General features: G+C 36.6%; 2 protein-coding genes across 2 annotated transcripts in view; one reads left to right on the forward strand and one right to left on the reverse strand.

The window, feature by feature from the left end:
* Positions 1-14679, forward strand: part of LOC137248677 (uncharacterized) — a 278289-nt gene that overhangs the window by 117937 nt on the left and 145673 nt on the right. The gene's annotated exons all lie outside the window — the stretch shown is intronic.
* Positions 6271-14679, reverse strand: part of LOC137250342 (protein phosphatase PTC7 homolog) — a 137253-nt gene continuing 128844 nt past the window's right edge. Inside the window, exon 5 of the mRNA XM_067782964.1 lies at positions 6271-13706. Within this exon, the coding sequence (XP_067639065.1) occupies positions 13657-13706 (50 nt within the window). The 3' untranslated portion in view covers positions 6271-13656. The remainder of the gene's footprint in view (positions 13707-14679) is intronic.

Raw genomic sequence — 14679 nt, forward strand, 5'->3', positions numbered from 1 at the left:
AACTACTAATATTTCGGCGGGGGCGGAGGTTGTCCCCAACACCACCCACTCCCCCCTCACCACGCCACTGGTCGCATGTAATTTTTTTCACGTTTGTGTTCCCCATCATCATCGTCTTCATACTCTTCTTCGTACCTCTTGGCCTTCGTCTTTGTCTTCTTTAAATTTGGCTTTGTCTTACTTTTTACTCCGTCTTCAGATTACTTTTATATTTATTTAGCTTGACTTGTTTGTATTTGCTTTTGTGTGTGTTTCATGATGTGTGTCATGGCCCATAGTGCTAAAATATTTAGGTCCGTAGAGGGTTGGTTGTTTTATCAGTACTTACCTTTTTCTACGCACCACTCCTTTGCTGAAGTATTTATGAAACCAATAATCAAGCATTTGTAAAAAAGGCCGTGTTTTTACAAAAAAGGTTAAACTATAGGCAACTTTTACTGGAGTTTGAGCTCGGTCTGAAAACCCGGGCATAAGCCTCTCGTCTTCGCCTTTTTGAAGCACTGCTTTGCCTCAACCAGAAGGTACGAATACTCACTAATTGGTATCCCTTAATGGAAGTCCAAGAAAATTTGCAATTTCAAATTTTCAGTTTGTAGACATTACAACTGAAAAGATGGTGGGTATCATGAGGTGGCACATTACATGTACTATATGTGAACCAGACTATGAGAAGTTGGCTTATGGCTAAAAAAAAATATAGCTGTTAACAGCTGTTTCTTGCATATTCTCTTTTGAGTCATAAGCCACCTTTTCATAGGCCGGGTCACATATATTGAATTCACATTATGTCATTACTTAATTAATAGCCAGCTCTATCAATATGCATCAAAATGTGATTTTGACAAAAAATGGCCGACGATATGTAATACTCCCTATAGTTCTGAAGGTCTGTTACTAGGTACGGGAATTATTATACCCATTGTAGCCTCCGTTTATATATATGATACGCTCTTCTCACATTGGCGTGTCATTGGAGACAGCGTCCTGGCACAAGTAGCAAGCTAAAGATCTTGAGAAATATCACACTCTTACCCTTACAGCAAGGATGTCCTGCCACACACTGCAGGGTAGGTTGGAGTGGCCACCGGTGCGAGCACCAGTGCACTTAGGCCCAAAAGGTCTCATTGTGATCATTGCAGGGTAACGTTTCTCAAAATGCAACACATCGCAATCTTTGGGGTATAATTTTTGTAAACATACCCAACATTGCACAGAAAAGCACAGAAAATGCTTGATAATGGACATGGTAAAAGGGCCATGAGAAAGTGTTTTATACTCAGCGTGCTTTGCACACAGATTATATTAACTTTGATTGGATAACGGTTGGTTGTACAGGTATAAAGGAATAGAGATAGATATAGACTTCCATATATCAAAATCATCAGTATCGAAAAAATTTTGATTGAGCCATGTTCGTCTGTCCGTTAACACGATAACTTGAGTAAATTTTGAGGTATCTTGATGAAATTTTGGATGTAGGTTCCTGGGCACTCATCTCAGATCGCTATTTAAAATGAACGATATCGGAATATAACCACGCCCATTTTCGATATCGAAAAAGTGCGATAATTCATTACCAAAGACGGATAAAGCGACGAAACTTGGTAGGTGGGTTGACCTTATGACGCAGAATGTAAAATTAGTAAAATTGTTGACAATGGGCGTGGCACCGCCCATGCTCCTACCAATCCTTGTGAAATTTGGTAGGAGCATAGATCCTATAACGATAAATATTTTCTCTGAAAATGGGCGAAATCGGTTGAAGCTACGCCCAGCTTTTATACACAGTCGACCGTCTGTCCTTCCGCTCGGCCGTTAACACGATAACTTGAGCAAAAATCTATATCTCTTTACTAAGCTTATGTTGAACTTTAGCTGGCTCGAGGTCAATAAAACTGTTTATATTAAAACCACAGATTTTTTGAATAATGTAATCCAATATATTTCGCTTATTCCACGATAACCGTTCTCATGGATCTATAAATGTAATATAAACAATTTTCTTTATAACAAAAACAAAACAAACAATATTTGCATATACATACATACATTCCTTTGCACGTCTTTATCACTTGACGTGGAGCTTAACACTGTCTATTTGTTCGTTAGTAAATGACGAAACAAGTGAGCAACGCCATCGGTATCAGTTTTGTAGTTTAGCCGAATGTCTGGTGGTGTGTTAATTATATGTAACATTTCTAGTGTGAAGCGTTTGTTGTAATGCCGCTACTTGCACAGTGTGCCATAAGTGCAGTTTTTTGGGTATTTGAATGATAGCACTATTTAACGTCGCATTTGTTTTGTGCTAGTCGGGTTTTCAACTTTGATTTCTTTGTGCCAATATACACACTTTTGCAAGGTTCTTGGTTATTGTCGTTACATGGAATTTTAAAAATTACATTACTTTTTTCTGACTGAGGTATTTTTGACTTAGTTTTGTTGAACATGGTTTTCAGAGTGTTGGTAGGCTTATGGGCTATTCTTACTTATCGCACACTGTGCAAGTGGCGGCCACTCCCACAACTTCGAAAAAGTAACAATATTACTATATTATATTATTATAAGAACGACATTACAATGAACGCTTCACACTAGAAATGTTACATATACAGCCCGATTCTAAACAAAAATTCCGTGCGAGTTCTTTTCCTCGTATTCTAAATAAAAATTCCTTTTGAGTTTTTTCACTTCTCCCTTTCCTCCTATTCTGAACAATGTTCGAAAAAGCGGAAACCGGTTATGGGAGAAAAGTAGGTATTACGAATGTGACGGAGAGGGAAATTTCTCTGCCATTTCATAGGAGTTTTTTTACTTGTTAAATTAAAGGGAATGCATCAAAATAGTTAAAGGAAATTGGTTCTTTTAAGAAAGAACACTTATTTTTACAAATTTGTGCTAAAATATGTATATACATTCTACCACAATATTCTCACTGTTAATACAACAACAACAACAACCACCATAGTCTTTATTTTAAGTAGAAAAGTATATCATAAGCAACAGAAGAGCTCTTGATATATTTGATGCAGCCATCCAGAAATTGCGCGAGGATTTTTAAAAAGGCTTAAATAGATTTTGGCATATGGCGAAAGGCGAACTCAACTCGACTTGACCGCCAGAAAATTGCTTTGCTGAATGAAAGCAGGCAACTCCGCGGATTTCTGTTATCCCGCCGTCTTCTTCTTCTTATGCTCTTCTGTTGATGTTGCTGTGGCACAAATTCATTACTCATTTCAGTGAATAACACATGAAATGCAATACTATGCATTGTTTATATTTTATTTCTTAATTTGCAACAATAATTAAACTTTTCAATTTTTTAAACGAAATAAGAAATGCGCAACGAAATTTCCATTCACAATACAGCTGAGTTCGAAAATTCGAAATTTCTATTCCCGAATTATTCTTCTCCCTAGGAGAAAATAATTGGAGGAATTTTTCCGCGGGAATAAAAAAATCCGCCAGAAAAAAATTCCGGGAGAATATTTAGAATTGGTCTGATAATTAACACACCACCAGACATTCGGCTAAACTACAAAACTGATACCGATGGCGTTGCTCACTTGTTTCGTCATTTACTAACGAACAAATAGACAGTGTTAAGCTCCACGTCAAGTGATAAAGACGTGCAAAGGAATGTATGTATATGCAAATATTGTTTATGTTTTGTTTTTGTTATAAAGAAAATAGTTTATATTACATTTATAGATCCTTGAGAACGGTTATCGCGGAATAACCGAAATATATTGAATTACGTTATTCAAAAAATCTGTGGTTTTAATCTAAATATTTTTATTGACCTCGAGCGAGCTAAAGTTCAACATATTTACATATAAAAAGGTCGCTAAAAACATTCAGTTTACTAAGCTTAGTTCACGTACTTATCTGAACTCACTTTATATTAGTATAAAAAATTTCCGAAATCCGACTAAAGCTGGAGACATTGGTGCTTTATCGGTAACCGTATCGGTAACCTTTTAACAGCTGATTCGACCAACCTTATGAGAATCAATGCAATCGATTATTGGTGCCGCTAAGGTCGTAACCGTATCGTAGCCAACCAATTGGGTTTTGGTTTACCGTCGTAACGATAAACAGCTGATTACGTTAGGGATACGGATACAGCGATACGACATACGGCACCAATGACTCCGGCTTATGACCATGCCAACTTTTTCGATATCGAAAAATTCGAAACATGAAAAAGATGCCATAATTCTATACCAAATACGAAAAAAGGAATGAAACATGGCAATTGGATTGGTTTATTGACACAAAATATAACTTTAGAAAAAAATTTGTAAAATTGGTGTGACACCTACCATATCAAGTAGAAGAAAATGAAAAAGGTCGGCAGGGCGAAATCAAAAGCCCTTGGAATTTTGGCAGGAATACTGTTCGTGGTATTACATATATAAATAAATTAGCAGTACCCGACAGATGATGTTCTGGGTCACCATGGTCCACATTTTCGTCGATATCTTCACATATACAATTAAGGGCCACTCCCTTTTAGAACCCTCATTAATACCTTTAATTTGATACCCATATCGTACAAACACATTACAGAGTCACCCCTGCTCTACCTTTATGGCGATATCTTGAAAAGGCGTCCACCGATAGAACTAAGGCCCACTCCTTTTTAAAATACTTAGCACCTTTCGTTTGATACCCATATCGTACAAACGAATTCTATTCACCACTGGACCACCTTTATGGCAATATCTCGAAAAGGCATCCACCTATAGAACTAAGGCCCACTCCCTTTTAAAATCCTCATTAATACCTTTCATTTGATTCCCATATCGTACAAATACATTCTAGAGTCACCCCTGGTCCACCTTTATGGCGATATCCCGAAATGGAGTCCACCTATAGAACTATGACCTTCCATTTGATACCCATGTCATACAAACACATTCCAGGGTTACCCTAAGTTCATTTTGCTACGTGGTGATTTGCCGTTATTTTGTCTCCAAAGCTCTCAGCTGAGTATGTAATGTTCCGTTACACCCGAACTTAGCCTTCTTTACTTGTTTTTTCCATTTTTCGTTAACATTATGACCAACTTGCTCTACTGGTTAGGTTAGGTTGAACTGGCCGGTCCATGGGGACCTCACTAGACTAAATGAGTCCGTAGTGTTACCAGAGGTTTATTTTAACGATAAAACTGAAAAACCTTATCAAAAACCAGGACCTATGCTATAAAATAACTCCGTCTTCTTGGCAAAAACTAGAAGCTCTCTAGGACTTAAGCCACCTGCTGCTTCTAGACAGCTGTATCACTCCTAATAGGTGGAGTCTTAGCCAGGCAAGCGCAGGACACTAGCACAAAACGAGCTCGATTATTTCCTCCTCCAACCCGCACTTCCTACATCTCCTATCACTGAACAAGCCTAATTGAAAGGCATGTGACACCAGACACTTCGACACTTTACAGCCCCGCGCTTGAACCCATGCCTTTCCCGCTTGGTCTATCATGTGCACCTCTCGCCTTCTCTTAATTTCGCCCAGTCTAATTACAACGTGGCGACAAAAATCACTGAGTGAATCTACTGTTAACTTGGTGCAGAGTTGGTTACCTTAATTGGCGCTTAACCGCTTAAACGTTTATGGCCGTCCAACAAGGCGCGCCAATCTCTTTGTCCTTGAGCTAACTACCGCCAATTGGTCACAGCAAGATAATTTAAATCGTTTTCCACCTGGACCTTCCAGCCTCTGCTTCCATAGGCAGGTGATAAGAGTACGTTTTTGGCCGGACCATTATCTTTCATTTGCATAATATGATCTAGCCAACATAGCCTTTGGGTTTTAGTTCGCTGAACTATATTGCTGTCTGCATAAAGAGCTGTACGAGGTTGATCATTAAATCTTATCGGTACTCGCCGTCGGCGACGCAGAACTTACTTTAAAATTTACGAAAAAGTGATATGTGTAAATTGTTTTTCGAGGGGGTTTTTCCAAGACTTGGCGCATAGTGAAAATGTGGGCGATGGTAGATTTATCAGGTCTGAACACGGTGGGCTTTAATCTTTCGCAGTTATATACGATACTAAGAAGACGATTCTTGTGGACTGGGTAAAGAACACGTAGATTTCCGTCGGACTACACTTGTTTGACCATATTTTACATAGAAGTTGATGTATGCGCCTTACCAAATCCTCACCGCCGTATTTGAATGATCAGCACCCACGATGTTAAAAATCAATATTTTAATGATAGTGGAAAATGTTTTTTACCTATTCGAACTAATAAATAAGCAAACGTTGATAGTATGTTATTTTTTCGAATTTCGAATTTCGAGTTTTATTAGATTTTAATGATCAGTCCAATTCGCGTTTTTTTTATTTTACTACAATTTTGAGTTCCGTATTTCGACTTTATTCGAACTTTAATTACGCATGCACGTAACCAGCATTCTATAACTTTACGCTACTTTACTTTTTAAGCATTAGCTTCTTGGTTTAATATTTATGTTTACATTATCGTATGTTTTAATGTTTTTAATTTCATAATTAAGATAATAGATGATAGTTGTTTCGCTGAAATATCGAATATATTTTCGTATCACAATACAATGAGCAGTTGGAGTTGTCCTTACTATGGCTTATTTATGTATAATTTCGCGTTGCTTCTTCGTATTGGATTGCATATAATACTTGTATAATTGTTTATACATACATATAATTATTATTTTCATTTAAATTTCTATGCATAAAACCCATTCAAGTGTATTTAATTTTATAATGCGATGAACTCCTACATATGTGACCTGGAATCATGAAACGACCCTATTGTGCGAAAACAAGTTTTCGAGAAAAACGCGTTTAAAGTTTTTTTTTTTTATCTTGACTCTGTGTAGCGGCCGACCGTTGTGAACAAATTTTGTAATTCAAATTTAAGTAGCGCCCCGATAAGCTACAAGCTTGAAACTTGGAATGTAGTTCAGAACTCGATGACAATGCAATAATAAGAAAAAACTCCGATAGGTGGCGCATGGATCGAAATATTTCAAAAAAAAAATCGTATATGTGGTCCGATTTGGCTTTCAATGCGATTTGTGAAAAAACTAAGAAAGATAGCAAACTGCGGGTTGGTCCATTGGAAAGAGCGCAAAATTTCCTATAGGGATCACTCAAAAAGTGAAGAACGGTATTTTCGCACAATAGGGTCATTTCATGATTCCAGGTCTCATATACATATATTGAAATTTTTCTATGTGCCAAAATAAATTAAATACTTTTACTTATACCTTATGATACTAGTTTTTTTTCTGTAGCGGGCAATCTCATCATAAATAAAAATTTTAAAAATAACATATACAACTTATTTCTTTTGTGGGCAATAGTGGTACACAGTGTTGCCATTTTACCTTTTTTTAAGCTGAATTTAGGTTTTTTCTCCGCTTCGCTTGAAAATTTGCGACTTAGCCTTAAGCTTTTTTCCAGAAATTTTTTGTACATCTGTTTAGCTTTCATTTTTTTCAAAATTTTAACAAATCTCAATAATAAACAGTTTGGTGAATGTTCAATTTTAAGAACATTGAATGGATTTTAGAACAGATTATGCTTTCGTTATGTAGGCAGAAATCGAGGCATAGTAACTTTATTGAAACAAGATCAACCTAATATCGTTTTAGTTGTGTGTTTGCCACTCGATTCATATGGCCATTTCATCTGCTTCGAAGCTACTTCCGGGAGAAATTGAACTCGGGATTTCAGAAATATAAAAATGGTTTTCTAAGTCCACAAGTAAACAACAGAGCTATGCAATCATATGTGCTTCCATAAACGACGGACTCGAACCATTGCAAATTGCATCTACACGAATGGAATAACGTAGTTTCCACAGTTGAGTTTTGGGTACAGGTTCGATAGTATAAAAACGCGTTTGGAGAAAATCTCTATCTTATATATAAGATTTAATTTAATATTTTTAAGTGAATTTTATTACGTTGCCTCGTTTGTGGAAAGACTGGCAAAAGCTAAACAAAGAAAATAAGTGCTGCCATGACTTGATAATAACAACGGATCTCATTGAACTAATGAACAATTCAAATATTTATTCTGATTCATCAGTGCCCCATATAAGAGCACTTTGAGCGAACACAATTTGTTCGATACGGTGCAAATATGTTTCTGTTAGTTGAGCGATAGAAAATTTGTTCTTTGTTTGTTTGTAGCGAAAAAAATGTATCCTCATTAATTTTACGTAAGATCCAACCGTTGTGGATCAAAAATACTCAACGGTTCAGAAGGTTCTCACTCAATGTTCAATCAACAGTTGAGTGAAAACACCCATTAAAATATTTTTAGACTTAGGGCGTTTTTTTCTAAACTTTTTTGCTCGCTTAATTTGTGTTTGTTTTACAATTGAAACTTTTTTCTAAGAGAGCAGAAAAATGTTTGAAGCTTTAGAAAAAAAACTATGTATGTACATATTGTGGCGAATGTTGACATCATTAGGCTGTTAGTAAATAATCACGCAACAATAAAAACATAAAGCAGACACTCGTATATACATACATGTACACATTAAGGCTGGCAACACTTATGTACAAGGCAACGAAGAGAGCTCTCACACACACACATGTGGTCATCAGCCGAAGTAGTTGCCCACACATACACACGCATATGAATATGAGAAACGCATAAACTACAAATATACATGTACCAAGCAGGAGATTCTAGAAGGTTAAACGTCTAGACCTTTGGAGAAATATGCAGACGAGGCAACAGATAGTATAAAAGCAGCGCAAGCTGAGGAATCAGTAGTTAGTTTGATTTAAACACACTATCAATTGCGAAGTGAAGTATAATTGTACTACTCCCAAAATAGGCTAATAAAGACCATTTTGCATTATTGAATATTGGAGTGATTTATTCAACAGTTTAGCGATTCGAACGTTAGCAGAAGATTTCAAATAAGCGAAATTTCACTAAATTCGTTACAATATATTATCTCACACATACTATTTTTATGTAGGAAATACTGTTGCAAACACTGAATCAAGCTGCTTTTTTTGCAAAGTAAGCTAGTTGACGACCAAAAAAAGGACATTACCAAATCATGTTACCGCGATTCTGGGCTACTCGGTTATACTGTCAAAAATCAAAGATGGGCAATGAAAGCCCCGGCACATAAGATTTTTGATGCAGAATCTTGTGCTGACAGATAAGTAGATAGCATGTATTTGTATGAATAGTGACAAATAGCGCATCACCAACGCCATCTGAGAAAGCAAAGCATAAGAAGAATTATTTTTGCCACTCGTTGGTGATTTTCTAACATTTTTCACAATTAAAAAATGCATTTTAACAAATGAATAGAAGACAAACTAACTGTAAATTATTAAATTTATTTTGAAAGAATTTGAAGTACAAACGAGTTTTAATTTTTTACTAGATGTTATTTTTGTGTGAAAAAAAATGAACAAAGCTCTTGAAAAGTTGCCTTAAACTTTTAACTTGTTTAGCCGTAAAAATTTGTATTTAGCTTTTTTGTCTATCAAGCCTTTTTTCTGAAAAGGTTCTGCCAACACTGTTGGTGTATCCTGCACTTGTTGGGGAATTGTTTTTGTAATTTGATTTCCCGATAAAGTTTAGTCTGTATTTCAAGCATGAAATCCAGGCAAAAATAAACTAGCGTCATATAGGTATTAGCTTGAACTATTTTAAATATCCTGCCACATACACACTGTTTATAAATTCGCCAAATATTATATTTAACACTTGGGCACAATTAGTGATTATTGTGTTATGCATTATTCGATACATTTCCCTTTTAACATGCAGGATATTCCACTCACATGTATGAAGAAGAGTTTCTTGTTTGTTTCACTCCAACCTAATATGTACATTTCTGCGGAAACTTATATTATATTTTGTTCTGTCTGCTTTTGGTTTAATCAGTTTTTATTTATTCACATTTACGTCACTCGATGTTTGGCAAATTGCTCGATGTTTTCTCAAAATATTCGCTAGTTTTTTTTTTTTGTCAGATACATTTAAAAAAATGCCTTCTATACATTTTCGTGGCGTATTTGTGTTTTTTTTAATGAATTAACTTTCCCTCCAAAATCGCAATTAAGTAAAGTGACTTCACCGCATTAATATATAAGATCCAGTTAACCAAAACTAACCAAAACTTCCTTGAGAAAACATTCGGCATCAATTTGTTGCCAACGTATTAAGTGACAGCTCTTAATACATAAAGACTCTTTGGTTTAATGATCAGTTAAACAATAATTTAGAATTTTAATCATATTTTGTAAAATATTTGCAAAATCAGGGGTAGCTTTCCGCAGTTCGATATTGAAAAAAGGATATGTATGTAAAATCATCGTTTTTGCTCTCGGCGCAAAGGCATCGAGTCTCGACGCTATGATATCGAATCCTGAAAATGGCAAACCTGGATCCCTGGATTTTTCGGGTTCATTCATAGACTTTTACTTTTGAATTTTGGTTAAAAAATAATTAGGTAGTATACCTATAAAAAAATAGTAGTTTAAAAAAGAAAAATGCCTCTGAAATCGGACCATTGAAATTTGCAACGTCTAAAGAAGACTGTACTTTATCAGGAAAATAGGATTTCCTGTGGTTTGAAATTAGAACTTAAAAAAATTAGCCAATTAAAGACATTTACATTGATTACATTACAAAATGAGATGCCGAAGAAATTCCGGATTCGCGGGATTTTTTAAAATATGCCCAGGATTCGGAATCGAGATTACCGGGACTCGATATCTTGGTCAACGCAGTGTATCGAATGTTATGTTCGATAGAAAGTTTTGCTATTGCTGTGCGTATTCGAAAGTAAATTTCAATTTCTTTTACAACTGATTAAGAGGCGATTTTGTTACATGATTCAATCACAAGGTTTGGCCGGTTGACAAAATTTTTAGACAATTGCAACCATTCTGCTCCCAAATCGAATTGCCATCCATTAACTGTGTTGTTTCTTCGTCATAGAACGTCAAAAACTCGACTAGAAAATCGATTCATTACTTAATATTAGATATGCTATAACGAAATGTGGTACTGTTGTTGATGTATTAACAGTGCTTCGCCCCATTCAATGGGCACGACCACTCACAAATTGTCATCAAAGTCCTCTAACGGGAGTCCAAGAAAATTGGCTGTTTCATCAGGGGCGGACCATAGGTGTTAGAGGCGAAGGTTCCACATTACAATTGCAAATATGGTTGGAGTCATGTGGGGACACATCGCATGCAGCACATACATTACGTATGTCGGGGTTGATTCAGGACAAGTAAGTTTAACCTGCCTCAGTATCCAGAACGAAGTTGGGCCAGGGTGATTCGTGTCTCCCTTGGTAATGTGCTTTCTTCTTCTGCAAGGGTGGGATATTGTATATTAATAACGGACTTCACCGGGCGCGTCGTGACAAAGGCGTTTGCCGATTCTGTGTGGATTTGGCTAAGGGCCTGCTTATGCTTGCCTGGATCAAACGACTGTATTGGCTGGTGCCGGATCTCGTCATAATGCTTTAGGAGATGTTCCCTTAATCCCAGTGGAGGCGGTGGTATATCAAGCAGTTGTTTTCTGGGATGTGATGGTTTGTGATAATTAAGAAAAAACTGCTTGTTCAGCATTTCGTTGTTCTCTTTAATATTGAGATCTTTGGCCTCACTATGTAGGTGGTGTTCCGGGGTCATAAGGAGGCATCCGGTGGTAGTTCTGATTGCAGCATTTTGACAGGTCTGTAGCTTTTCCAGTGTGTATTTTTAAGACCAGTCGACCAAACTGGTGACGCGTAGCTCATGAGAGGCCGGCCAATTGCTTTGTACGTGGTTAGCAACGTTTCTTTATCTTTTCCCCATTTGCTGCCAGCAAGCGACTTGAGGATTTTGTTGCGACTTTGTACTTTAGAAAGAATCTCGGTGGCATGAAGGTTAAAGTATTATCGAACATTACCCCTAAGATCTTTAGGTGACTAACAGTCGGTAGTGTGACACCATCAACGCGTACGTCCAATATTTGCGACATCTGTTCCTTCCACATCGTACACAGGGTGGCCGTGGAGTTTGTCGGTGATAATGCCAAGTTACGCGAAGTGAAGAAACCGGAAATTTCGGGGAGATAACTTATAAACTAATTCATTAATTGAAGGGCCAGGTCCTGTAGCCATAATCCTGCAGTCGTCAGCATAGGAAATGATTGTGACTCCTTCTGGTGGATAAGACACCGCCCTGTGGAACCCCCTGTTTAATTTTTCTGAGCTTAGACATTTCGTTCCTAAATTGAACGACGCCTACCAACCATTCAGATAATTAGTGGTTCATCTTTTTAGACAAGGGGGAGCGACGATCTTCGGACAAACTCTGGAATAGTACCAATGTAACTCCCATCCTGATTTTTAAATTTAGGAGTTTTAAAACTCTGCTATCATTAGAGAACAAAGCTCTGGTAATTGAATCATGATTTTTTTTTAAATACAAACTTAACTTGATAGTTTGTTTGTTTTATTTTATTTTTTTTTTATTAATTTTTGAAATATATAAACGAAAGAGCTTATATTAATACAATAAAATCAAAATGTTATTAACGAGTGTAATCTCGAATTGAAGCGTCCCACCGACTAGGGTTGGATATAGAATTACGGAAAACCACACCCTATATATATTTTCAGAAAGATTGATGCTTTGGAGTGATTTTCAGACTGCTCGCCATAAAAAGACAATTTTGTGTGGAAAAGTTTTTTGAGTTATTTATCAGCTGTACAAAAAGTGTCACAAACATGTCGCTAATTTACTTCAATAATGTCATAACTCAAAAAACATGCCTTTTGAGTTAATAACATATAAACGTACCAAATATCATGATCTATGTTGTATAAAAAAATCTTTCTGATCCGTTAAGAATTTACCACATGCTATAAAAATGAAAATATCCCTTTATATGCGCAACATATGGCAGTTAAAATCTTTGAATGGCTCGCCTGGAAAATTCTGTTTTCTGAGTTATGACACTATTGAAGTAAATGAGCGATGTTATTGAACATTATAGTTTGGAAGTAGCAAGTCAAATAAGTGCATTAATCAAAACTACACAAATTTGTATGTATGTATGTAAATGTGGCTCGTTGGACATTACTTAGATAAGAGATAGTAAAGTTTTTGTAATCAGAACTGTTAGCACTTAAAAGCGAGAAAACCTAAAAAAGAATAGTACTTTTAAAAACAAAACATACGATTTTCAATAAACGATAGCTCGCACACAAAAGTTTCACAAATAAACTCAGACAAAAAAAAATAACTAAACTAATAATTATGTAATGGAGGAGCTAGCACTACATATGTATATATAATTAAAATTAATTATTATTTAGCATCGCAAGTATTCTTTTTTTGTTGTTTTTTTTTCTACACTATTAATAGGAAGTGGAGCACACAAACGTATTGTTGTATGTATGTGCAAATGTGTGACAATTTAACACCTTACATTAACACTGACCAAAACAAGCGGCCGACTAGCTGACAGATACATTTACATAATTTATCAGAAGCGGCAACACCACAGCACAAAATCAGCACTGCTGCATAGCGCAGAATGCCTAAGGAAGCGCACGCGCGCAAACAAACAAAATGAGAGAATTTACACCGTTTATAAACTAAAAACTAAAATTAACTTAATTTCACATTGCTACAGTTGCGAGTACCACAGTTATGTCATCAGGCTTTCCTCCTGCAAATAAGAACAAAACCAAATTTAATATGTCCATATGCATACAATTCGGTATAAACGCATAAGTACACAATTAAAAATGGCATAGTTTGAGGCTTTGGTTTATTATTACACTGAACCCCACTTGACTGGGTATTGGATCAAAAAAATTTGTTTAAGACTTTGATCCAAACGCAAAAACGAATTTACCCGTATTGTTCAAAATTGGCCTCCATCGATATTTATTTTAAAACATTAAAAAAAGGTAGGAATGATGTGGCTGCAGAATTCGAATCCGTCGGCTCATGTCGTTGTTGTTGTGTTAACAGTGCTTCGCTCTATTCAATAGGTGCGACCACTCACAAATTGTCATCAAAGTGCTCTAACGGAAGTACAACGAAGCTTGCAGTTTCAACAGGGTTGGATAGGGGATAGAAAGGGGGATAGGTCTGGTTGACTGTGTTAAAAGCTTTTGACAGGGCAAGTGCTACGAGCACGGTCCTAAGAAGCTGTTTTGGATGGTTTAGCCCGTAGTTTATCTGGGTGTTTATGGCGTTTAGCGCGGTAGTAGTGCTATTTATTTTGCGGAAGCCATGTGGATAGGCGGCTAAGCGAAGCTTCGCAGTAAAATTAGGGAGCAACGCGGTTTCCAACGTCTACGCTACTGGGAAAGGAGTGATATCGGTACATATGACTCACCTTCGTTAGCTGGTTTTCCAAGCTTGAGTAGTGGAATTACACTTGCCTTTTTCCATTTTTCTGGACTGACAAACCATCTGGGGCTATTGACTTGTAAAGCTTCGCCTTGGCTTCTTTAACCTCTGGGAGTTATGATAATGGGCGGCACGTCGTGTTTGTGCTTATGTGCCCATCTGTTTGCACAACGTCTGGCTTTGTCTGAACTGAAGGATGCGTTACACATGGCCGACATAAAGCCCTCGCGCATTTCTTCAAGTCCGGCACAGTTTTATCGGCAAAGGCGATGGATATATTA

The sequence above is a fragment of the Eurosta solidaginis genome, chromosome 4, assembly GCF_040869045.1.
Source record: "Eurosta solidaginis isolate ZX-2024a chromosome 4, ASM4086904v1, whole genome shotgun sequence".
NCBI lineage: Eukaryota > Metazoa > Arthropoda > Insecta > Diptera > Tephritidae > Eurosta > Eurosta solidaginis.